The following is a 25,797-nucleotide window of genomic DNA, read 5'->3' on the forward strand; positions in this document are numbered from 1 at the left end:
TTTAATCCATTGTTCTTTAAGTGCGAAGTAACACTCAGCAGGGGACTGATAAAGACGTCTGCAATATCTCGTTGGTTTGTCAGTGGGCTGGGAGGTGTTAATTAAGTATTATACGCCTTCTGATAACGCTGAGGGGGGGGGGCGGGGGATAAGCGGGAAAGAAGAATGCCTTCATTCATCTTTTAATATACAAACTTCTCAGGTTTGGGTTGAAATTCGGCATCTGGGATCTTATCCAAATGAGTCGTCTGGATGCCGGTGTGTGAATCAGATCTGCCTGGCAGGCTGCCTCAGTACACACAGACACACGCTGCATTGGCACACCTGTCTGTCCCTCCTCACCTTTTGCACACAGGCTGAACTGCTCGTGCTACACGTTGTGTATAATGAATGGTTTCAGACTGCACAAAGAGCAGGGATAAAGGGGCCATGCTCGGTAATTTGTAGTCATGAAATTAAAATATTTGTACATTTTCCACCTCTCGTTTCTCAGGCTGTCGAACGTAATGCTGTTTGTCTTTAGTTTCTGCGTAGTTGTTCATGTGGAACAGAGTTTATTTATGCTCAAGACATCTCAGAGTGATCTCAGAATCAGGCTCGATTGTCAGGTAATCATAAGCGCAGCAGAGATTTTTAGAGATGTCACACATACAGTAGCCACTGGAAGGCTTGTGCAAAGGAGACAGCGGTAAATCAGAGTCCTCTGACCTATTGACCTCTTCACTGACAGGAATTCCTGACTAGTCCTGAGGGAATTTTCCCCCCTGCACTCTGAGGCCACACGCTGCCCACGGAAGCTCAGACTCCTAAGATCCTGGAGTCTCTACCAGGCCACAGATAGATGGGATTTTCCCGTTCCCCGTGTGCGTGTAAGCCACTGTAAATGAGGGTGAAACCTGAAACTGAGTGATTTTCACTCGTCATTGTTACGTCTGAAAGACGCGTAACCACCTCTGCCTTTCGCAGGCATGATCACAGATGTACCAGGTTGTACGGTTATGGTCGTCACTAATTTACCCACAAATTTGACCAACCTTGGCTCAAACCTTGGCCAGCGGAACATCTAACTATCCAACTAGAAGGAACTTTGAGCCTCGTGCTTGTGGTAAAATGTAATGAAATTGTTACGTTTGGAAATGCCATGTCACGCAGCTGACGTTGATCAGTATTTGTTATGCCGTTTTTTTTTCCTGTGGCAAGTGTGGAAAGTCCTCTTGTCCAACCACACAAGAAAACGTCCTTCTGCTAAGCAGGATCCTAAAGGTTTGACTTGATCTACCACCAAGGTTTTATATGAATAATTTCCAGTATATGAGTCATTTGTTTAAAAGGAGGTTTCACTGTTGTTATTGAACAATTGGGTACCTAATATGCCAATACCATTACTGTGTTGACATCCTTACTAATGTCTTTATGCTTTTTGGAACTTTATTAGGGAGAGATAATTGATTGAATAGATCAGTATCTACAAGCGCTCACATTGAGGGACCATCAGATGAGATCACATGTCCACTCAGGCTAATTACTGCAAACTGCAAATCAATTTGGTAATGGAAATCGGTCACTGCCGAAGGACAGAAGAATGGGATAACGAGGAATGAATTAAATGATATCATTAATAATGACTCAAAACTCATTCTCATTTCCTCCATGTCTCCCTAACACTCACAACACTTTTGGTCCATGTCAGGAAAAAAAAAAAACCTCATTATTACTTATACGGACATTATCATGGCTGATGTGTGTGGCCTGACTGGTCATTTAAGGATTTGTTCCCCTCCCCTATGCCCCCTGCAGTGTGTGACCCCAGGGTTCTCATGTTGCTCCTCCATGAGAGTCCAATCGCTCTTCCACGGAGGGAAGGACAAACGCCTTCCAGATGGCTCCTCCAATCTGCTCTCAGATCTTATCTGCCCAGCCACATGTCAGTGCAGAGAACTCTTTTCCACTATTGCTGACATCAGCCTGCTTGTTTGCATGAATCGCGTCGGTATCGAGGTGCGGTAGTGTTCGACGAGAAGTCGATTGTTCGGTAATAAATAGCTGAGCTTGAATGCCGATGGCGGCAATTCAAAATAAATAAATAAATAATAAAAAGAAGAAGTAGGTAAAGGAGTAGGAGCCTGAGTAGGAGTTAAAATGCTAAATCTTGGACTAGAGTATATTTTGCACTGTTTCATTTTTCTGGTGTGTATTCTTACCAGAGAATCTCAGGGAAGTTTCCCGCAATGAAAGTCCAATATAAACCAACAATAATAATGTTGATGCACAACTATGATTGTGCCTATAGGTAGTATTGTGTGTGGAAACACAACATTCTGTATTACTCTGACCAAAACAATGGTCACATGATGATTTGCATTTGTTGCAAGGTCACGTTAACGGTTATCACAACTTTATTATGCAATACCTGCCAAATGATGTATTGATAAACCCGTGTATCTTACACCATTAGCAGAAGCTCCCGTTTCCGTTTCTGCAAGCGTCTCGAACAGTCTTGCACTCTGAAGCCCCACAAAGCGGAAGTGAGAGACAAGGGGCCGAGCTCAAAGAAGACTTTGTATGTGCGGGCATAGCTGAAGGGAACAGAACGGAGGGAGGGGGGACAGTGAATCAGAGTGATGGGGAGAAAGGGCCGAGCTCAGCACCCCTCTTTCATCCCCCAAGTTCTCCTGCCACTGGGTCTTTTGTCTCAGGCTGCTGGGCCTCAGCCACAAAGAGAGGATTTTCCCCTCTCTCTTCTCCCCCCTTGCTCGTTTTTTTATTTATCCGATTTCACGCCATGCCGGCCAAAACGGCCCCTTCCTCGTGTCCAAAATGGCTCTGGACTCTTTTGCAGTGAGGCACATTCTCACAGAGGGCCATGAAAGAGCCTTTTCGGCAATGCTGGCCCCGTTTTGATCCGAGTGCTCGGTGGGAACGGGAGTCTCAGGTTCAGTTAGTTTTGGGTGTTGCTCACGTTGTGGGAAACAGATTGGCCTGAGCGGGCACCTCGCTTGTACACAAAAGTGGGAAAAGTGGTGAGAGCCAGCTTTAGTTTCTTCGACGTTTTGTCCTAAACATCTCATCTCAGCTGTTACTCAACAGCCTTAACTATTTTATCTGTGACTAGGAAGCCCCTGAGGGGGAAAGCCTGGAAATGCATGACTCAGAAAATTCATGCCGAATTTAATTCTGTTGTTCTCTCGTCTGCTTTCCACCTGCTTTCAATTTAAAAAAGCCATCAGTGAAGTGATATCCAGTAGTGATGTAAACTGCAGACATGTTAAATGATTGATGCCTTGCTGTTGAAGAGTCCTTCAGGTAATTACGATGCATTTGAAAGAGTATTTCAAATCATTCAGGTCAGTCTACATGAGTCCAAGTTTCTGGATCGAATCAGATGGTTTTTGTGTTTTTGAACAAGAAAAACAGATGCAGATTTCATAGACGAGGGTGAAAAAACCCAGATAAACAGCAAATAAACCCAACTTTTAGTTGACACTTCTTTTTTGGGGGGGAATTTCAGTATTAAATTGCTGTTTACCGTGCATTGGACCAGTTTCTCAGTAGAGCCCTCTGAGTTCCCTGCATTGTTGTGTATTTAAAGAGCTCTTGCATTGTTCCTTCTTTTCACTGTCTCCGTTCAGCAAGCACAGCGTCTGCTTTTTAGGTGTGAAGTGAATTTTCAGCACTTCCGCAGACTTTTTTGTTCATGGTGTGGGGTTGGGGCGATTGCTGCATATGATTATTAGAATGATTTCATGAGCAAGCATATGTGTAACACATCCTTAATTCTGACAGAAGGATGATTGACACTGTCTACAGAATGTGCTTTTTCCTAAAGAAATCAAGACAGCGGTTCTTTTAATAGTCTTAATTTTTTAAGTTTTAGTTCTTTCTTAGTTAGGGGCACATGATTGTGAAGTAGATAATAAAAGATCTTTTCAGCAAATCGTAACATGCATTGGGTTACGTGTCGTAGACACTTCATTTTGATGATTTCAGGATGCCAAGAACACTGAATATAAGGTGGCAGTGCACCATTTGTACACACAGACACATAGTTTGGAGGAAAACCAAAGAACCTGGAGGAATCTTATGTGGACAGGTCTGTGGGGGAACCTTTGGTATCAGCTAGTATGTAATGAATTCACAGGTTCATCTGTGGTTTGGACTGACTACAAGTTTGGAATTCTCATGACTTTAAATTAGATTAGGCAAAGTTGGTCACAAATCTTTATCTGTCTCGTGGTATTTTGGTTTTGTAGACTCCTACTTTTAGATGGCAGCAGCGGAAACCGATTTGGTCGTATGATTCTGTTTTAAGGTTTGCATGCTGATATGCTTTTCTGTTTAAGACGTTTATAACTGGTGGTTGCTGTAGTCTTCCAGTAATCTTAAATGAATCTGCCCATTCTTCTCTGACCTCTCTCATCAGCATTTCTTTTTGGTTACCGAAACACAGTGGCATGTTGACTGGGTCTTCGTAGTGGTTTTATAATGTGATCTCTGCATGAAAATGACTTGTCTGACACCAACAACCACTATGAAACAGTCAAAGTTCCTGAGCTCTCCATCCAGCCGCATGCTTCATCCAGTTTTTCCATCCAGCTGCATGCTTTTATACACTGCACCACATCTTCGTGATTGGCTGATTAAAGAATTGCATGAATGAGCAGGAATAGGAGGTGTGGCTCTTGGGATTATGTTGGATATTTTTTATGCATCCTTTTAAAATCAGATGATGCTCAAGGTTCTTTAGATATGACATGGTCTAATAGACTAGGTGGGATTAAGTAAAAGGCTCAAAATGTGCGTCCTGTTGCTGACAAAATTTCTGCCAACTGAGTAGGGCACACCACATTGCCTGACAGTGCAGAAGTCTCTTTAAATGTCTCACTTCTGTTTTTTTCTTCTGTTCGTCAGAGGTCACGTGCTGAGGTTTTTAGTCGCACAAAATGTTCATGAGCATGTTACACTTCTGCATTTTTGGGTCCTTCGTCTGTCAGGTTTTTTTGCTGAGCTATGCTTAATGCACACCCTAATGCAGTAGGGTTCACAGCTTTGCCGTGTAGTCCTTCATAAGAGCTTCACTGGCTTAACAGATTGATTATAATGCTGAAGCATTTGTACTGTTTTATACAGTATGTATTCATATGATAATATTTAGCCAAACTTTCACAATTGGGTCATGGCCTTTACAAAGCCATGTGATTGCATAAGTCAGATTTGTCCACAGTTTCTTAAAATGAACAACTCCGCTCTCAGCAGACAGTGGAAAGCCTTTAGAGGCAGTTTAGGTCAAATGGCTGTGACCATTTTATTAGAAACTTTATTAGAAATGTTTTATAGTCAGTTTACAACCCGTATTATCCCTTTATTTGTCAAGCCAGAGGAGGTGCTTTAAGGGGACATATGATGCAAATTTCACTTTTTAGTCATTTTAGACATTTAGATAGGTCTCCAGGTGCGTGTGTACATAAAAAGAAAAAAAAACTCAGAGGGAAAAAACATTTCCTGCTCTTTGTCCGTTTTCCATTTTTGCATTGGCCAGGGTTTAAACAAGGCAAGTAGATTTTCCTCTTAACATGACCTCATATAAGAAGAAACCCTCTCCCGGGTTGTGGTTCAGCACTACTGCTGTTCTCTGTATTGGCGTGACTCATCGGTAGCTCTTTTAGGAGTGAAATAAAATGAGTTTGAGGTATGAAATAAACAAGGAGTAAAACAAAGTGAGTTTGAGGTATGAAAAAAAAATGCAATATCTAATTTTTTTTTCAGCTAAAGTGATAGCAGTTTGAGGAATTGCAGGGACCTAGTGTAGTTTAACTTGTTAAGGAATAGATACAATTATTTGTATTGTAAATAAATTTTATGCACGTTTATAGGCAAGATAAAAATAATTACTTTAATGGTGTATTATTTCGGCATGTCTATGATTTTTCTGCAAAGCCTACACTGTATTTTTAATCGTCTTTAAAAATGACCTGTCAGAAGAACCCCAGGTGGTGGATCCTGTCCGAACCGACCTGCTGGTAAACGTGACGTTAGGCTGTATCCTGTGCTCAGTACGAAGATACTCCAGGAAAAAGTATCTTTATTTGACCTGAGACAAAAGTTTGGTCTGTGTTTAAAGATGCAATTTAAAAGCGCTTGTCACAGAAGCAGCATACTAGTGGTTTTAGGTGCGTTCCTAAGTTCTTAGCAATCGATAAAAGATGCAAACGTTGTGGTCATGTGACCACCCAATGCTAAAGCTCAGCCACAGATCTATCCCAAGCCCTTTAATGTCTTTGTATTAATATGAGGTGTGTGTGCGCACGTGTGTGTGTGTGTGTGACAGCAATGTCATTTCTGTGTTTTCTACAGAGATCAGTAATCGTTCATGATCATTATCAATTATAATTACCACCAACATCCTCCAAGGCAACATGACTTAATGGGCATATGTGCGGAAATCTTATCCGGTCTGAAAGCCATTCATTGTTTTTAAGACTCTTGACAAGCAATTAAACTTTTGAATTTTTAATAAATTATTTTCTTCACTCCTCTTTGAGGCAGGGTTTGATGATCATGATGATGATGCAAGCAAAAATAGCTGTGTTTAAGGATTCTGCAGCTATAGGTCATTTTGAATTTTTTACCGTAACCCATGCTGACTCTGCTCCTTTTTTAAAATATAACTTTACAGTAATAAAAGCAGTACATTCCCTTGACATAGCCTGACATACTGAGCCACGCAAATTAAGCTGTCAGTTTTGCTTGCAAGAAAACAAAGTCCCACACACCGCCCTGTGAGAAAACGTTTTTCATGGTTTTGTTATACAAAACCTGGTGCTTACTGCTTACTGAGCATAAACCTTGCTGCTTGGTCAGCCGTAGAGTGGTTGGTGTGCCGATGGCAGAAGGTCACGGCAGCAGGCCCTTGACCCTGAGTCTTTTTGGATAAGGGTCTGTCTAGCAGAGCATATGGCCCGTCTGGGTATCTTTACCTCACTGCGCCTGACCACGCTTGCCTGAGCAGCTCACTTCAAACGAAAGGCTCGTCACCGATGTCTAACCTTCTGCCACCCTCCACATTTGGAGCAGGACAGGAACACAGGGACACGATCGGGCTGCTTTTTCCTCCCAACATATGGCCAACAGTCTGATTTCATTAGCTCTGTTGTGAAAGTTGTTGGGTTATTATATGAACACACTAACACTTATATGTACATAAATTAAACAGGTGAAGTAATCCTAAATACGTGATATGTGTGAGAGATGGTATTTATTTTCTAAGCCAGGTTTACACCATATGACAGGTTTCTTTGGTCATGAGTTAAAATTTACACCATGTGTTTGTCAGAAATGTTCGATGACCAAGTTCAGTGTTTGATCATTTTTTTAATTAAACTTTAACACTGGTTCAAAATTTAAATTTACTCATAGAAGTGTGGAATAATATTTCATAAACATTTAAACAATCAATCATTCAAAATACTAAAAGCTGTAAATTAATTATTATAATGTCATTAGTTTCCAACAGAGTTACTTCTATGTATGCTTTTGAATAGAAAAACATTCTCATTGTCTCCAGGCCAGAAATTGCACAGTTTAAACATAGTTTACAACCTTGTTGTTGTTGTTATTGTTGGTGTTGGTGGTGATGGTGTTTTGCTTTTTGGTTTTTCATGTTTTTTGAAGTGCTTATTAAAATAAAAAAAAACAAAATCGAATTCCGTGGAACTCTATAAAGTGTTCAGGTATTTGTTTACCTCTTTATTTATTTTGTCAAGCTCCTATAAATAAATCTGCACCAAATCGTGCAACCGCACTGACCATGCAACAGAAGCTCAAAGCTGCAGGAGCGCGTGCACATGTGGCCTGATCTGCTGCGCCGAAATCATCTGACTGTGCACGGCCTCTTCACACTATGCTTCCTGTCCAAGGACATCCTTCCTCTTTTTGTTTTGTCAGAAAGAGAACTCTCACCAGTTTGTTTTACCTTTCTATTCCGAACTCAATTCTGCTTGAGTGACAATTACCTTAACTGTATAAGTTTTTTTCAGAGAAAGCAAACGTGTGCACAGAGATTTTGTATGCCTGGTTCTGGCATGCTTTTAGTTTAGACATCAAAACTTATTTTACCATGAATAAAGGCTTGGAAATCTATTTTGTGTTTTTTTTTTTTATTGAGTTAAGATGTCTAAGCTTATCAAATTGCCTGGTGTGAGTAACTTTTTTCCTTATTATGCTTTGGCAGATGAGGAACAGATATTTCGCCAAATCGATTCATTTACTTTAGCTGCATGTTCTCTTGACTAATTGAGCAGTAGAAGTATTTGTTTATTAGAATAGTGTGTTAGCATGCTAATTAAAGGCTTCACACCGCTGTGTGAGAATCGCCATTTACCAGCACCACTTCAGTCTCTGATCCTGTGAGAAAGTGTGAAAGTGACACTAAATGGCTTTTGAGTGTCGGCTTTGAGTGTTGAGCTTTCTGTGACCGAGGAGCCTGTGGTTCTCCTCCTAGACATTAACATTGACAATAAAGCTCTAATTACACCTTTGACATTCCCCTGTGATAATGAGACTGAGCCCAGTGTGCGTCCTTTATTCCGGTCCTCAGATCGTTGACGTTTACTTCACGTGCACCTTATATTGACGTGCAGCTGCAGCGAGATTGCAGATTCTACATGTGGTTTGCAGTAAACGGCTGTTATTCAACTTTGTAGTTTTTCATCAGTTCAAACAGCATACATGTTTTCATGCAATGAGATTCTTTAACATGATTAGATGCTTAGGCTACGTTAACCTCAGAGTGTAAGCCCTGGCGTTCTGCGAAAATGTCACCCAAGCCTGCAAGCTGGCCAGATGCTGGGTTTTCTCTTCTTGTTCTTTACATGCTCATGGTAGCTTTATATTTAGATAAGTTAGCTTATATCTAAAAATTTTTTTTAGTAGCAAACTAGCTCAGGATTTGTACCGATTTATTTTAAATAGGCACTTTTGAGAGAATACTGACTATAACACTCGCCTTTCAGTTAATCATTAGCCAACTTAGAACTAGCTGGCTAGTTTATAAGCAGTTTGCTGCTTTAAATGCTAATAAACTTGTTCATTATTGTAACAAAAATAAGTTATTTATATTGTCAATTTTCTCACTGATTAATTTTTCAGTAGTCAAACCTGTCTGGACGTACTGTAACAGTCAACATTTGGCTCATCATTAGATTTGTTAGCTAGCCAGCTAGCTGATTTATTAGCAGTTAGCTGTAGGGTTAATAAACTGATAGCAATCTAGATCACATTTGTAGAAATGTGATCTAGATTGCTATCAGTTTATTAACCCAACCCAAGAGAGAATTTTATTTGTTAATTTTTTTATTACCTGTCTGAATGTATCACAATTTAACATTTTCCTTATCATTAACTTCCTCGATAATTAGCAGTTAGCAGTAGCTAGTAAACTTTTTTCCACTTCTCACTAGAGAAACCTATAAGAATCAATTTGTTGGATCAACATTTTTTTTAATTTTTTTTTTTTAGCAATTTTTCAATAGTCAGACTTGTCAAAACATCATAGCTCACATTCACATTTTGAATCCGGGAGTTCCAAACTGTAGTCCCATGCCTAAACCACTGACCCCTGACCCCAAACACGATTCATTAGGCAAGCTGGCCTGCTAGCTAATTGGTAGTAAACAAGCTAGCATGTGTCATACTTTTTTGAATTTTTAATTTAGCCTGTTCTATTATTACTGGCTACTAGTGTTGGTGGAATATTGATTCAGTTGTTCAGTTCTTTTGTGTGGTGATTCATGCATCTCCAGCATAGATTTCTTTAAGAACAATTTTGGTATTTATAATAGAGATAAACCAGGTGATCAGCCAGAATTGGCTGGTTTTCAGTTTGATCTGCCGATCAGCCTCAGACATAAACAATTCTTTACCGAGCACAGAAGCTTTTAAGTGGCGCAACAGAAACACATCTTTATGGCATTACATTATCAAAAATCATGCACGTTAAAAGCTTCCAATCTGTCTTTTTCTCCAAACTGTGTGCAAATTAGGCTTAAACCCACTCATTACACAACACAACACATTACACTACACAAGTCTCAAAACACTTGCAGCTACTCAACCCGTACTCCCACTGTCAAGTTTTGAGACTTTGGAGGCATTTTAGGTTAAAAAAATATATAAAGCTATTTTGCTTAATTAAATTTTAAGTTAAATGTTAAAGTAGATCGCGATACTTGCACAACTGCAGTGTTAATTGAACCAGCACTTGGATATTGTTACAATATCGTATCGGGTGGTGACTAGTGAACATTCCTACTACCAAGGTAGTAGGAATTCCTGGCTACCAAGTTCACGTTGCAGGTTTGGTAGCTAAAACTTTCCAGACCCTAGGACCAGGTTCAAGCTCTTATTTGTACAATATTGACATTCTAAAATAAGCTAGTTCTTGGTATTACTGGATTTTGTTTAAGTCTTTATTTTAAATTGAAAAAAAAAAAACCAAAAAAAAAACTTTGTGCTAAAATTTGCCTATAGAATTTGAAGCAGCAACTCAATCAGGGTTTAACAACAAATCATATTTTTGCATGTGGTGGTCCATGCAACGCATCTACCTGCAGTCTGTATCGGTTACTCAGATGCTAATGTGAGCTCTGTACTGTTCGCAGTAAAACAGCACAAGGGAGGAGGACAGTTTAAAAATGACTTACAGGAATAAATGTCCCTTGATTTCACACTGCTTTGTCTGTTTCGGTGCTCTGTGTGTATGTCTGTTTGTGTGTATGACTGGCTTCTCTGTTCCTATGAGTCTGAGCTGTCGGTGTTCCATCTCTAACACAAAGGTGAAAGGCAGTGCAAGCCACAATGTCTCCCCTTTCCCTTCTCTTTACCCAAGCTCTGGCTCCATAGTGTGCTGTTTAGAGGAAATCATCTCCAAACAATCAGCTGAATTTGGGGGGGAGTGAGGGGGATTTCTTGTCAGGAAAGCCATAGTGTCATTTCCTTCCTAAAATGAGAGAGGCCAAGACCCATCCTGTCCCTGACTTCATACCACTGTTTAGTTAAGGTCACCAACACTGCCATTGTGATCATTTTTTTCCTTTAGTTTACTGAGAGAACAGATTGCCTCATTGGCTGAGACATATGGACACTCGCATGTTTCTTTTCTCATCGCGATTGCCTTGAGCTCTCATCCGGCGGTAATGCGATCCTTCTGATCACCAGCTGCGGCATGAGAGCCGCAGTACTCCTGGCTCTGATTGAACTGCACCATCTTTTTGCTTTGCGTTAGCGTGCGTCAACAAGCTTAGTTTTACAGGCTAATGCAAGCCAGTTTGTGGATCCAGCTTGCATCAGAGAGAGCAATTCTCTTTCTGTACCTCAGGACCAGAGATTGAGGCATGCAGCTTCTTGGATAAGAATATTGGCTAAATCAGAAAATGTAAATAATCCTGAAAACAACGTTTTTTTATTAGGACAGCAGGTCTATTAAGTAAGAAATAAAACAAAATAGAGCATGGTGTTCTGAGGAAATAATGACAGGGTGGTGTGATATGGTTTCATGAGAAGCCAAAGTGTTCAGGAAGTGTTTTATTCCTCTTTTAAGTACTGCAGTTTGTCATTCTTACCATTCTTACGAAAAATTTTACCAACTGGGGTCAAAGCAGAGCCATTACAATAAAAACTATATAGAATGTAATGGATGTTAGAAATTTCCTTCTGAATCAATTAAGTATCTGTCTTTCCATCCATCCATCCATCATTTTTGACAGTATTCTTTCTTAAATTAATATCCATTAAAATACACTATCAATGTATCTTACTAGCACCTTAGTTACAGTCAGGAGTAAGTGGCTAGATGTCATGTAAGTAAAAAAGCACATAAGACACTGACATTAACAAGTTCTTAATAGTATCTTTTTTTATTCATTACAGAAATCACTAAACAAAATTGAGGACATAAGTCAATTCACTTTTTCCCCTTAAAATGATAACTTATAAAATGCAATACAAATAAAAATTATTTCTCTGTGCCATAGTTCAAGTTCAGTGTTTTATCATGTTCCACAATATTTCACAATGTTCCAGAATGGCACTGAACATTCACAGATGTTTTTTTTTTTTTTTTTAATGTTATGTCTTGTAAATGTAATGTTTTACATAAGCAAATAAGTTGACGAATGTTTATCCAGAAAATAGAATATTTTCCCAAGTATACCTTTTGTTTCAGGACTAACTTTGATAAAATTTCACCAGTACTGCGTTTCTAAAATTTCACCAGTACACAAATCACACTTTGTTGTGGCACTGGTGGCTCAGTTGTGGACTTTACACCTGCCATGTGGAAGGCCCCGGATTAATTCCCTGCCAATGCCCCAAACCCAGCCACTGGATACAGGGTACTTTGTGCCAGTCCCAAGTCTGGGTAAAAAAATTGGACGGTTATTTCAGAAAGGGCATCTGGGATAAGACCTGTGCCAAATTACATGTATGGACCGGATGGCCTGCTGTGACAAACCCATAATGAGAGAAGCTGAAAGACAACAACAACAAAAAATACATTTCATATGATACAACTGGACCCCACCTTGTAAAGTTGCAGTTATGAAATGTCTGGAAAATTGAGTAAGACCCAGTTATCACTTACATTACAGCAGCGAGCACCGATTCCCTTGAAGTCTCTCTTAAAGAAACAGCACAGCCCTCTATCCTAAAGCCTTCACATGGAGAACAACTTAGTCCCAGCTTTACCTTGTTAGCGCTGATTTTAGAGACTCCTTTCGAAAATGATTACTAAACTTTTTACTGCAGACTTTATTTTATTATAAATATTATTCTAATATTTTTCTACATGCATCTGTTTATATGGAGTATGATTGAGTTGTTATAGAAATTATAACATGTTTGAATTAATGCATTAATTAAACTAATGCATGTATAAAACTAATTTTAAGTAAGTTAACTAAGTAGGGATGTATAAAACTAGTTTTATACATCCCTACTTAGTTAACTTACTTAACTTACTTAAGTTAACTAGTATGCAGACATGCCGTAACAAGGTTTCATGCCACGAAGTAATGACTTCGTAGGCCTTATACTTCTAGGCTGACATTTAATCCTCCATAAACAATGAATTTCTCGTGTGTCTGCTTTGATTGGAACAGATGACTTTTAAATCCCATATAATCTTTGTGTTACCTAGCCTCTATCACTTCTTACCTTACCACTTCAGACACTCAGTCTCCCAGAGGAGCAGCAACCGTTGCCATGGGAGCGAGGCAGAACCATATGAAATATGTTGATTTACCTGCCGTTTGACGTCAGCGAGGCGAGTCGTGGAGATGCAGCTCCGGCATGGCAAGCGTTAAAGCCTAAAGTGATGTGCTGCATAGAAACAGGACATGCAGCACCCACAGTCTGTCTTCTGCCTTGTGAAATTTTCCCCTTTTTTCCAGTTACCGAAGGTGAATCATCAGTTGATGTGTGCTTGTCAGCAAAGACTTGTGGGATTTGTTAAAGTTGAGTAAAGATAATGTGGAAATCAATGCACACTGTACAGTATATTAGAAAAACAAGATGTAGCATTATTTAAAAGGAATAAAAAAAACAGTAATTCATAGCGCCTTATTATGTTTAACAAATATTTAGCCATATCATTCTATGATATTATAAACGGCTCACACATAGGATATGCGTCTGATCCCCGTCACCACCGCTCACTCTCTCCTCTCTCATCATGAACTTTACGGATGCTCAGCTTCCTGGCTTTCGGCCTCGTGGCTCTTTTGGGCACCTCACACATGGATGATTTTAGGCAGGATGAGCTGGATCTGCCATATGGGGAATTTTATTAGTGCACGCTTGTAGGACTGATCCCCCCACTTTGCCAGAGGCTGCTTACAAAACGGCATACAGAGCTGTCACCAGCACAACGTTGGAGTACATCTTAATCATGTATCAGTTGCATGCGTGGAGTTCTTCTACTCTGAAGAGCTGAAATCATTGTTAAGTTCAGAACAAGTAAATCCGCTGCTTTTATTTTTGGAACGGGGCATGTCATACCGAGACACACCACTTTGATGGGGTGTAATGACTGGGCTGTATTTATATGCACACACACACACACATGAGGCAATCTTTAAATATCTTGAATGAAGCAATATGATCCAACACTTCTGGTGGAAGGTTATGATCTAAAACAGAAGTTCATGATTACATAAGAGTCATACTGTACATGAGACGTGTTTAAAGTTACTCAGTGGTATTGTCACTGGAGAAACCATTCTCAGCAAGTGAAGATATTTTAATTATTAGTGAATTTAATTAGTATTTCTAATAATTTAAGTCAATGTTATTTGTATAGCACTTTTAACAATGGTTATTGTCGCAATGCAGCTTTACAGAATCAAAAAGGAAAATTATAGATAAAATAATAAAATTGAGATGAAACAATTATAAGGCAGTTAAACCCATTTATTAACAATTAAACAATTTAATGCATAAGATTGTCCTGTGCACATTTTGGGGGATCATGTTTCTTACTAAAATTAATTTCAGTTCAGGAATTTTTATGATATTTTCATTTGAGAAGATAGTTTTGCAGTGAATGTAAGCAACAATATTATTTTTTTTATCTTGTGCAAAAGTCAAGAGCCACCCCTCATTTTTTTCATATTTGGCTTAACAAAGCAGAAGACTTTTTTCTACTTTTTAAGTGTTTTCTTGATGAATAGCTCTCCAGGCTTCCTGAGGGACTTTTTTTGGCTCTCATATTTTGTTTGTTTATCCACACAGTGACATATAAATCATTTAAGCTGCTTGGAACAGAAGAGCTTGGAACAGACGAGAGGGGAAATGAGGTTGCTGCTGTGGTTGTTACATAAACAAGCAGTTTTTTAAATGTACAGTTCCTTAAGGCACTTTGCAGCCTGTTGCAGTAAACCATTTGTTCATATTTTTTTTTTCATTTAATGTAATATGAAGAAACAAGGGGTGGCTAAAGATTCTTGCATAGTACTTTATAAACCACTGTGATTCTTGTGGTTTTTCAACCTTGTTAGTTGATTAATATGGTATCAACTGCAAGGCTAATCACAGATTTATATCAATGCAGCACTTCTGATAGGATAGCTTTACCCTAGTAAGATTTTTTTTTACAAAGATTTTCAAAAAAACAAAAACTGTTTTAACATGAAAAGCATCTATATGTTGCTCTGGCGATATGAAGGATGTGTTTCATTTGTGTGTTGTTTAAACTCTTCACTCAATCTCATCACCCTTATGTAAATCCATTATTTTTCCTATTATTTTTATTAGCTTCAGGAAGGGGAAAATAAGACGGGTTGGTCATGTGATGTCAGATGAATAAATCACCTCAGGTTGTGTGATTATAGAAGAAGAGTCCATTTCAGGCTGACATGTTGAAAATTGGTTCTTTTCCTCATATTTTTGTTATATTCTTACGCTTTATTATTCCTTTTTTATATATATAAAGGGTAGTTTATTGAGCCTTAGGAGTCAGAAGTGTTACTGTTAAAATCTGTACTGCTTCCTTAGCACCATCCATCTACTATTTCATTATGACTGTGCTGGACAGTTACAGAAACTCAAAAATAATCCAGAATATTTCATAAGCGTGCAATTTGCAAACCAACGCCTATATTTTTGCCTACAATGTAGAACGTACTGTATATGAGGCGGCTTTATGTCATCTGCTGTGTCTCAACCCTTTAAATGTTCATGCCAGAACACTCGAGACACACCGACCCGAGGATTTACAACGCAGGAACACTAATAGCTGGTTTAAGGGGAGATAATTTGCAGGAGCAGATGCCCCCAGAGGAGCAGCGTGCACGTAGGGCGTCTGGGGCTGCCGTGGAAGTGGGAGACGAGGTCTGTCATTAAGGGCAGGGCTGAACACTTTGGCACAGGGGAGTGGTACTCCTAAACGTGGCACTCGTCATGCTGTTGTATCAAGGGGTAGAGATGTATATAGAACAAGACAAGGTTAAAACAGAACAGAAGATTTCAAGTTGTAAAGAGCTAAAGGATGAACTCAGACCTGATACAGCATACAGATGTAGAAATGATAGAGAGAGAAAGAGAGAGAGAGCGGGCTTATTCTCATGCTGAGAATTATGACACCAGAGATGACTGGGCGTGTGTCAGGTAATTCAACACATGCGGGCTGGAGTGAGCGAGTTACCCCACAGAGAGCGAGCCGGCTGCTGAGAATAGTTTTACAGAGCCGTAATTAGAAGCAGGATTGAGTGGTGGAGTCGTTTTCTTCAGAGGAGACACCCACTCACCCACACACAGTCATGGACGTGGGAGCACTCGAGCTCATAGTCAGTCTCTCTCTCTATCTCTCTCTGTCTCTGTCATGTGACAGCAGCTAGACAGGGATGACATGCACAATATGAGAGATTCCCATTTTCTTTTATTTCTGCTAATTACGAGCATTTGTATTATTACACAGATCATCATCAGTCAGTATTAGATGTAATTATAATCAAGTGTTATCCCATGTGCACATCAGACTTTTATTAGCTTTTTTTTTATAAGAGTTTTATAAGCTTACACAGCACTTTTCTTCTTCATCAGAAATTTAATTCTTTATTCCTTCAGTCACTTTTTTACTTTTTACAAGAGATCAGTGCATGTGTTAAAATAACAAAACAGCTGATAAGGATTATAAATGCTGGACTTTTTCCCCACCTTCCTTCCTGTCTTGTCTGTTTTTTTTTAAATCTTTTTTCATATTTATAATTGACTTTTGCTTCTTTTTAAGCATTTGCACGTTCTCACTATGGGGTTAAGATTTCTCCCGTGACTGATATGTTCCATAAAAAAGTCATTCTTTTCGATGAAAAACTTAAATTGTCTCACATCATGGGTTTACCGGTTTGTTATAATTTATCGCCATGACTACTTTAAGCACAAGCACCCGTTTCATCACCCCATTGCTGAAAAATAGCATTGTTATAACCATGTGCTTTTTTTTTATTCTTATCTCAAGGCCTTTCTCCAGAGGATCAGACAGATGGGAGAAAATCAGCAGTGTCTGACACCGGAACAAGTCAAGGTACAAAGTGTGACGCACTCGTGCCAAATTTGCATACAATAAAGACCCAAGCGAGCACAAGGGGGAAAGAAACATAAGGAATAAAGCGTTGTGATGAATGCTAACATTTATAATTCTTTTTCTGCTGTTCTCAGATGTTGTTCTCTAACATTGAAGAGATCTTGGATGTACACCGGGAGTTCGTCTCTGCTCTGGAGGCCAGTCTGCAGCCCGAGCCTCAGCCTCAACACGCGCTCGGCCATGTCTTCCTTAAGTTTGTGAGTGTTTCCTTAATGACCCTGGCAGACACTTATCTGACATCTGAATTGTGTGTACTTTATCCTTGGGATAAAACACGATATGGCATCATCCTTCACCGTAGGCCACACAAACAGGCAGGCATATTCACACACTATGGGCAATTCGGAAATTCCAGTTAGCCTCATCTGCTTGTCTTTGGACTGTGGGAGGAAACCGAAGTACCCGGAGGAAACCCAACAAGCACGGGAGGGGGGGGACATGCAAAGTTTAAGCACACAGATCCAAGGGGGAAATCAAACCTGGACCCTGGAGTTGCAAGGTGATAGTGTTAATTACGTAGCCTGGCTTTATCCTACAGTACATAAAAATAATGACATTTCCTAGAATAGTTAGTTTCTTTCATTTACATTATAGCAGGGATAAAGACTCATTGTCTCACCACCCTCTCCTTTTGTGCTGTGATCTGGGGTTGCTTCAGTTGGTCAGGTCTAGACTCAGCAATGTTATGTGGCAGTGAAATGAAGTTAGCTGACTAATTGAATGTACTGAATGACAGGTCATTATGCACAGGCATATTCCACAGAGTATCACAGAGTCTTGCCCTAAACCCCATTGTAGGACTTTGGGATGTGCTGGAGAAGTGTTTTAGGAGTGGTTCTACTCCTCCATCATCAATACTTCTATATACCAAAAACTCTGAACAGAAATAAATGTTGTGGTGTTGCATAAGGATGTTCAAACACTGCCTTCTCAAATAGCAAATACTGTATTTTTTTTTAACTATATTTTCCCTAGGCTGATTTCTTTAAGTGTCTGCCCTGCTGATGTAACCTGGGTGTTAGAGGTATATTTTAGCACACATCAAGTCAGAAAGCATGAGTCACTGCATAATTCACGAAGAGGAGGGTTTTGAACAGTTGTGCACCTCTTGAAAGAACTGAGCACACACAGGGCTTGAAATGAGCGATCTAAAAATAACACAATAGAAGGAGAAAGTTTTAATCTGGTGACTAATTGCAATGCAGGATGGTGAATATTAACTTTATTGTGATAATGAGGTGCCATGTGAGAACCCCTTAATATCACTATTGTGCAGCGAAAAAAAGTCAGTCAAAGGAAGAAATAAAATGTTTTGGTAATTTTAGACCCAAGTGTGAGCTTGCAGATTAGGAAATCAATTTAAAAATGAAAGCAAGACGTCTGGGGTTGGATTTCTTCCCTCTGGGTTACAGGATGAGGAATCGGATCTGGTTTCCTCTCCCTCTCTCTCTCTCTCTCTCTCTGTGAAGCTTTGAATTCTTCTACAGGCTTTGGTCAGGGCACTCGATGGAGTTTAGATTGAAATACTTGTATAACTCCTATAGATGCATTATGCACATTAGTATCTTGGAGTCTTGTCTTCAACCTTTAAAGCATGTTGAAGAAAAAATGTAAAAGTTAAGCACAGTACTAGTTAATTATAAAGTCTCAGTGTCCGTCTAAACCATATTTATGTAAAGAAAAAAAACTGATTATTGAAATAAAAAAAGAATGATTAGAATTGTTAACAAGCTTTATGTGCAGATAAGAAATAAACCTCCTGGGTTATGATTAGAAACCTTGCTGATAAAGGTAGGATAATACTTTGTTGTATACCACGGATATAAAAAAATCTTATAAATATATATATTTTTTAATTATTTCTTTTTTTTAAAGAAATTCTTTTTCATGTACGTATATAATATTTCTAAAGATTACATCATCCACCAAACTAATATGTTGTATAGGTGATTGTAAAACACAACTGCTTACATAAACCTCATGACCTGAGAGATGAACACGGACACATGAGTGTACCGCGTGTAAATGTCTGCCTCAGCCTCAAAGTTTACAGAATCACAATGAAGTTTAAAACATTCAATGTTTTGCCACCGTGGAAACGATGAGGAGTACCAGTCGCCTGCCTTGTGTTAGGAAATAAGAGCAGATGTGAGGCTCTGTGGTATAACACACATAATCGAGGATCCTGGTGTTTGCTGTTATACGTTCTGATGCCCGCAGTGTTTTAAACACAGTAAGCATGATCATGCACACTCTTTTCTACACAAACACACACACCCTGAAACCACATGCACTATAAGAGGAAACGGTGAAGTGGAAGCACCAGAACAGATGAAAGCCTCACATCCTTTGGCACAGTTTTGAGCGATTAAGACAGAAAGAGAGAGAAAGTGAGTGACAAAGAAGGCAATACGGAGACAGACTGGTCTCAGGTCAAAGAGATGTTTAGACAGAGGGAAAGACTAGGGACATGGAGACAGAGAGAGACAGGCAGATAGATCGAAAGTGTGCAAGGTACCCAGAGATACTGACATATAGACAGACATAGAGAAAGACAGAGATATAGAGATAGATGAAGAGTGAGAGACAGAGCAATAGTGTGAGTGTGTGTGTGTGTGTGAGAGAGAGATAAAGCTAATGCTACAGAGAAAGAAAGAAATACATACAGAGTTACAGATAGAGAAAGAAAAAAAGACAGACAACTACAGAGAGAGAGAGAGAGAGAGAGATGGGAGATGGAAGAGCAAAAGAAAGACAGGCAGAAAGGTGGACATACAGTATGGAAAGAGAGATTGACATTTAGAGAGAAGATTGAGGTGACAGTGGTCAAGTGGTTAAAGTTACATTGCTTTGGCATACATTAAGGGAAAATCATGTTGCTCATGCTTAAATGGTTAAAAACATAAAAAAAATTACTATTACTATTAAATAAAACACAGCCTAGTCTATAATAAAGTGATTAACGTGAAGAGTTATGAACATGTCAGTTATAAATGAATCAACAATTTATATAAAGCTGTCTGTAGTAGGTTAACACGATATTTAAATAGCTGAGTGAGATTTTATAGTTGTGTGTGTTTAAGGATGAAATAAAGCACTTTTCACTTTTAAGTTTTTGCAGTCAAACATGTCAGATGAGTTCCTCAGGGCTAACATCTAGATCGTTGAGCAGAAAAGACGATGGGGTGATGGTACACACCCATGACCCGCCGTGCTTCTATGTACCACTTCCTGTTTTCTTCAAGCTTTGCATCCTTGCCTGCCTCTGTTTAGATTTCAGTCCGCTTCAATTTCAATTCCTGTGTTCTACTGAATAAGAGAAGTCTCCGTTTCAAAGCTATTTTCGATACTGTCTGAATTACAAGGGAGGTTTATGTTCTTTAATATGGATAAAATGTAAATGAAAATAAAACTAGGGGTTTAAGACGATGAAACTGTCAACTATTTCAATCTGTTTCTGTATTCAGATATACATCGGAAGTGGGCGTGACCTAAAAAAAAAAAAATGTTTAAAACAATAGATGTGGTGGTGATAATAATGATTCTAGTCCTTACACTGTATCTTGAGAAAGCAATTGTGTAGCTTTCTCTTCCTTCTTCATATCTCAGCCTGCTAGAAAATCATAAAATACAGCCATAATAAATTCATTATTTCAGATGCAAGCGAGGAAGTGAGAGTGTGACAAATCCAATCAATTCACTGGAACGATTAATAAGACTCGTATACCAATTGTGATATGACGTTGTTTTATTTCCCCTCTCACAAACGTTAGTTTCAACTTGCGATTAGTTCCTGTTAACTGACTGATATAAAAAAAAAACATATTTGGGATTTCATTTATCCTGTCATGAAAATCTTCTTATTTTAAAAAACATAAAATGTGAAAGAAATTAGCAGGGCTTTTGTAGCTAACACAGTTAGCTTGGCCTGCTAAGTTGCCAATAGCTAATACACAGCCTGGTTTGTTACATGTAAACCCAAGAACCAGTTTCCACAATGTCTCGTGTGTTACGTTATTTACGTGTTTGTTACGGTGTTTAGCTAATATAAAGCAGATATAAAATCTACAGAGACGGTGCCTTTTGTAAATGTACATACCTAGCATAGTTAGCTTGCGATACTGATCTTCGAACAGTGCTAATATGAAGCCTTGTACATAAAATACATCAATTTTAAAGGTATAAAAATATTAGAAAACATTTCACATGCATTTTAAATGACTTTTAATTGTATACTGTTACATATTGTGAATTATGTGCTGTAAATAATATGGTTTGTCTATTACCTTTAAAAAAAAAAAAAAAAAAAAACTCTGTACACACACAACAGGTACCATGGGGGTGAGTGTTAACGCAAGGGTGGACGCAACTTGATGCCTCTAAACCTAGCAATTATTAAAAAAAAGTCTAATCTCATATTTCTGTGTGAACCTAGCTATAATTATATATTATACAACAGTTAGTTTTGACTCATTGATTTGATTGGACAAGGGGCGGTGGTGATAACCAGTAACAGCACTGTGATGTTTAACTCTATGCATCACTCGATGTCCCAGATATTCTAATAAGTGTTAGTTACACTATCAGTCAGTTCCCGCATGGGTGAAAGTAGGTCAGTTCAGTCTGCAGTACTGGAAAGAGGGGAGAGCAGCTGCCCGCCAAAACCTACTGCATATTCAAAACCAGTCACGAAACAGTTTCATCATGAAAACGCATCTAATACGGATATGTCAGCTTAAACTGTTAGTTGCCAGCTCCGCTAGTCATGCGGAGTGTAAAGATAGAAAAATAACTGGTTAAATAAACAAACAAATCATAATCTGTTTGACGATAAAAGTGTTTGTTGAACACTTGTATAAAAGCAGTATCATACCTAAGATTGAAGATGTTGTGCCAACAAACCGTCACAGCTGTGCTGATATTCAGTACGACAACATGACCCTGCATGTGATATTGCTTAATTATCAGTTTTATTAATGTTTAACAATAATCCAAAACATACTTGGCATTCCCACCATGGGACAACAGATTCTGCATAGTCGGCTGATATCATGAGCAGCAGCTCATTTCCATTGCAGTAACCCAAAACATGTCGAGACTCTCTCGCAATGCATTATGGTCTCGGTGGATGAAGTAATTACTTTTCATCAAAGCTGTATTTAGAGTGGTTCTAATTACAGCATGCGAAAATGAGCAAATCTCCACGGTCCCTGGCAGTGTATCACATACACACGCACGCACGCACACACACACACGAATATTCTTGTTTTACAAGTACAGTACAGAAGTAAACTCATTTTGTGATGATAAATCTTTCTTTTCCTCAATCCAGAGAGACCGCTTCTCAGTGTATGGAGAATACTGTAGCAACCATGAGAAGGCACTCAGGCTGCTGATGGAGCTCAACAAGATCCCCCACATTCGTACCTTCTTACTGGTGAGCACCGAGTTACTGAAGACACACCTCTACTGAGTCATGTGGATATGCTTATAAGCCAAGTACAGGTAAAAATACAAACTCATGGAATTGAGTGATTAAGTGTGTTTGTGTGTGTGCGTGTGTGTGTGCGTGTTGTAGCACTGCATGTTGCTGGGAGGGAAGAAGAGCACAGATGTTCCTCTGGAGGGATACCTGCTCTCACCTATTCAGAGGATCTGCAAGTACCCTCTCCTGCTCAAGGTACCAGAGCTGTCTTCATCAAACAGAGACTGAGTCTCTTTCATAGGTTCTTCTCTATATTCTATTCTTTGTCTCACTCTGTCTTTGTCTCTGCCTCATTGTCTTGTCTTGGTCATTTTTTGTGTATGTCTGTTTTATGTGTTTAACTAAGTTTGTATATCTTTGTTTCACTGTATGTTTTTAGTTCTGCATCTTTTTATATTTGTATGTCTGTCTGTCTGTTTGTCTCCTTATTCTTTCAATTATTCATTCATTCATGCATTTATTCAGTTATCTGTTTATTTAAATCTACCTGTCTGTCTGCCTGTTGGTGTTCTGAGTCTGTATCTGGATTTAATTATTATTCTATATGTATGTCTTTCAATCTGTCACCTGCTCTTTTCGTTTGTTGTTCTATCCAGGTTTAACTGTGTCTCTGTGATTGTCTATTATCTGTTTATTTGACTCTGTCTCTACATTCATTTGTGTGTCTGTGTCTTTATCTTTTTTGTATGTTTGCTAATCTCTTTGTGTTTTTATCTTTGTCTTTGCCTGCCTGTCACTGTCTCTATCTGTCCCTGTGTCTGTCTTGGTCTGTCAGTTAGTGTGGATCTGTCTCTCTGCATTTCTGCGTTGTCTTTCTCTGTATCTCTGTCTGTTGGTGTTGATCTGTCAGTGTCTCTCTGTATTTCATGTCTGTGTCTCTAGATCAGTCTGCCTGTCTGTGGGTCTGTCTTTCTTTGCCCTTTTTCGTCTTTCTTTGGTGAATTCTCTCTGTCTGTGTCTCTTATTCTCCATGTCTGTCACTTTATCTATGCCTCTGTCTGTGTATGTCTTCCTGTCCTTGTCTCTGTCTGTCTCTCTTACTTTTTCTAAGCCTTTTTTTTTTCTTTTTTTTTCTTATATTTATTGATAATTTTTTGATTTTCATACATACAAAAAGAACACAATCACAAAACCAGACAAAACACACCTACACAAGTGTAAAAAGAAAAAAAAAACAGTATCTCTTTCAGTCAACCACTTCACTGTGTAAAGGCAAAAAAGATCAAAAATAGATTTTTACTCAATATGACCTTATGAATTATAGTAACAATAAAAATACAAATATCAATATATAATCATCTAGGTACTTAAAGCAAGAGTGACAGGGGATTCTAGGCCTTTCTGTGAGCAGAACGAGCATCTAAAGTTGATTTCTTTACACATGCGCTTGTGCATTTTGTGTCCGCTGTAGGAGCTGTTGAAAAGGACGCCCAAGAAGCATGCAGATTACCCGGCCGTAGAGGAAGCTCTGCAGGCTATGAAGGAGGTGTGCTCCAACATCAACGAGACGAAGAGACAGATGGAGAAACTGGAGGCTCTCGAGCAGCTCCAGTCCCATATAGAGGGCTGGGAGGTCAGTGCTAGTGTGTAGCACATAATGCGCTCGTACACACCAATATGTACCAAGCGAAACAGCTATAGGGCCTTCGTGTTAAATGAGATAATATTTTGAACATATTCTTAGATCTAAAGATGCAGCTGAAGGTATTTAAAACCTCACCACCCAACACTATCCACCTCAAAACACAAGCAATGTTGTTAGGTGCCAGCCATATGACTGCGAAGAATAGCACAGGATGTGGCATATGTACACACACACGTGGGTGCAACTTTTAGTAGGTCAGAGTTTCCCATTTTAGTATGAGGTAGTCTGGTTCATTTAAGTGAGATTATGTAGTGTTGGTAAATTTCCCTTGTTTCCTCAGACTGGATCCATGGTGACATTGCTTTAGAAACGCCATAAAGAGAAACAGGAAGCATTAATGCAAGAGAGTCAGCTTGTTGCCCAGGAGATCAGCTGAACATGCTACTGTATGCCTCCCCCCACTGTAGAATAAGTTTTTTACCCTCTACTACTGCCCTGTACTTTTTTTTTATTTTTTGGTGTTGGGAACTTTTCAGTGGCAGTGCGTGCTGTGTTATTTCCTATAGAGCAGCGTCATTCACAGTGCTTCACTGTCCCTCCATTCAGTGTGTACCCCAGCTCACAACAGAGCTCCATTATGCTCCCATCCAGACGTTTGTGCGCTATGGTTCAGCGAAGCCAGCTGACTGAAGAATTTTTGTGTATGCAGGAACGACGTATAGGGAAACTTTCTTATGAAACCTTATAGGATATAATGATACCTTGCATTTTGCCTCCATGTGCATTTTACAAGCTAATGCCACCAGCGAAAGTGCGGCTGTAGGATTTATGTCGTGTTAAGTGATGTTGAATGCCTTGTACTGGCTGATATTTGCAGGAGATCTGTAAGTGCATAATCAAGTGGGTTCTATCGAGCCTAATGTAAATCATCCCTAATGGACAGAGAGTGCAGAATCAAGAGCAGACGTTGTACCGGTGCTGCAATCGATCCATTCGGACACACACCATTGATTAAGGAGACGAAATGGAGTCTCAAGCTCTTACAAACACCTGCAAAGCATGGAAAATCACATCCTGTTCAAAGGCAGCCTGGAACATTCTCCCTGGATGAAATCAATTATTGACGGTCAAAAGCCTTGTGCAGGTTCAACTTCATGACATCAAGCAAACCTGAACACTTGTGCTTTCAGCAGGGGAGAGAATGGGCTTTCCATAGAAACAAACAAACTGTAAAACTTACAGATCAGTACAGTTATCAGTAGTGATGGGTCGCTCAAGAACAATTCTTTCTTTTTGAACGAGTCTTTAACTAAGAAGCAAAAAGTTTGGACTTTTGAGCGATGGGGAAAAAGGTCATGTTATCTGACCCTATACTAGAGTGGGTGAATGGGTGCGTCAGTGGGAGAACTCAGAAAAACGAATAGAGTGATTTGTTCATTTTCTATTGGTCGCGCATGCGCAAAGCATTGCAAAACCTCCGTAGGTTATGTACAGAAAACAGAAAAAGGTTACCTTTGAGTCTTTTAGTCCAAATCGTTTGTTCGTTTGTCACATGACTCCCATAGATGCTATACAGCGCGATAGATTCAAAAGAAC

At 39.2% G+C, this 25,797-nt stretch overlaps 1 protein-coding gene across 2 annotated transcripts in view; it reads left to right on the forward strand.

Annotated features, from left to right (window-relative positions):
- prex1 (phosphatidylinositol-3,4,5-trisphosphate-dependent Rac exchange factor 1) overlaps window positions 1-25,797 on the forward strand; it is an 88,371-nt gene that overhangs the window by 6,310 nt on the left and 56,264 nt on the right. For both annotated transcript variants that reach the window (XM_053503674.1, XM_053503673.1), the window contains exons 2-6: window positions 17,006-17,071; window positions 17,206-17,328; window positions 22,464-22,568; window positions 22,710-22,811; window positions 24,028-24,189. In XM_053503674.1, the coding sequence (XP_053359649.1) occupies window positions 17,006-17,071; window positions 17,206-17,328; window positions 22,464-22,568; window positions 22,710-22,811; window positions 24,028-24,189 (558 nt within the window). The remainder of the gene's footprint in view (window positions 1-17,005; window positions 17,072-17,205; window positions 17,329-22,463; window positions 22,569-22,709; window positions 22,812-24,027; window positions 24,190-25,797) is intronic.

The sequence above is a fragment of the Clarias gariepinus genome, chromosome 9, assembly GCF_024256425.1.
Source record: "Clarias gariepinus isolate MV-2021 ecotype Netherlands chromosome 9, CGAR_prim_01v2, whole genome shotgun sequence".
Taxonomy (NCBI): Eukaryota; Metazoa; Chordata; class Actinopteri; order Siluriformes; family Clariidae; genus Clarias; species Clarias gariepinus.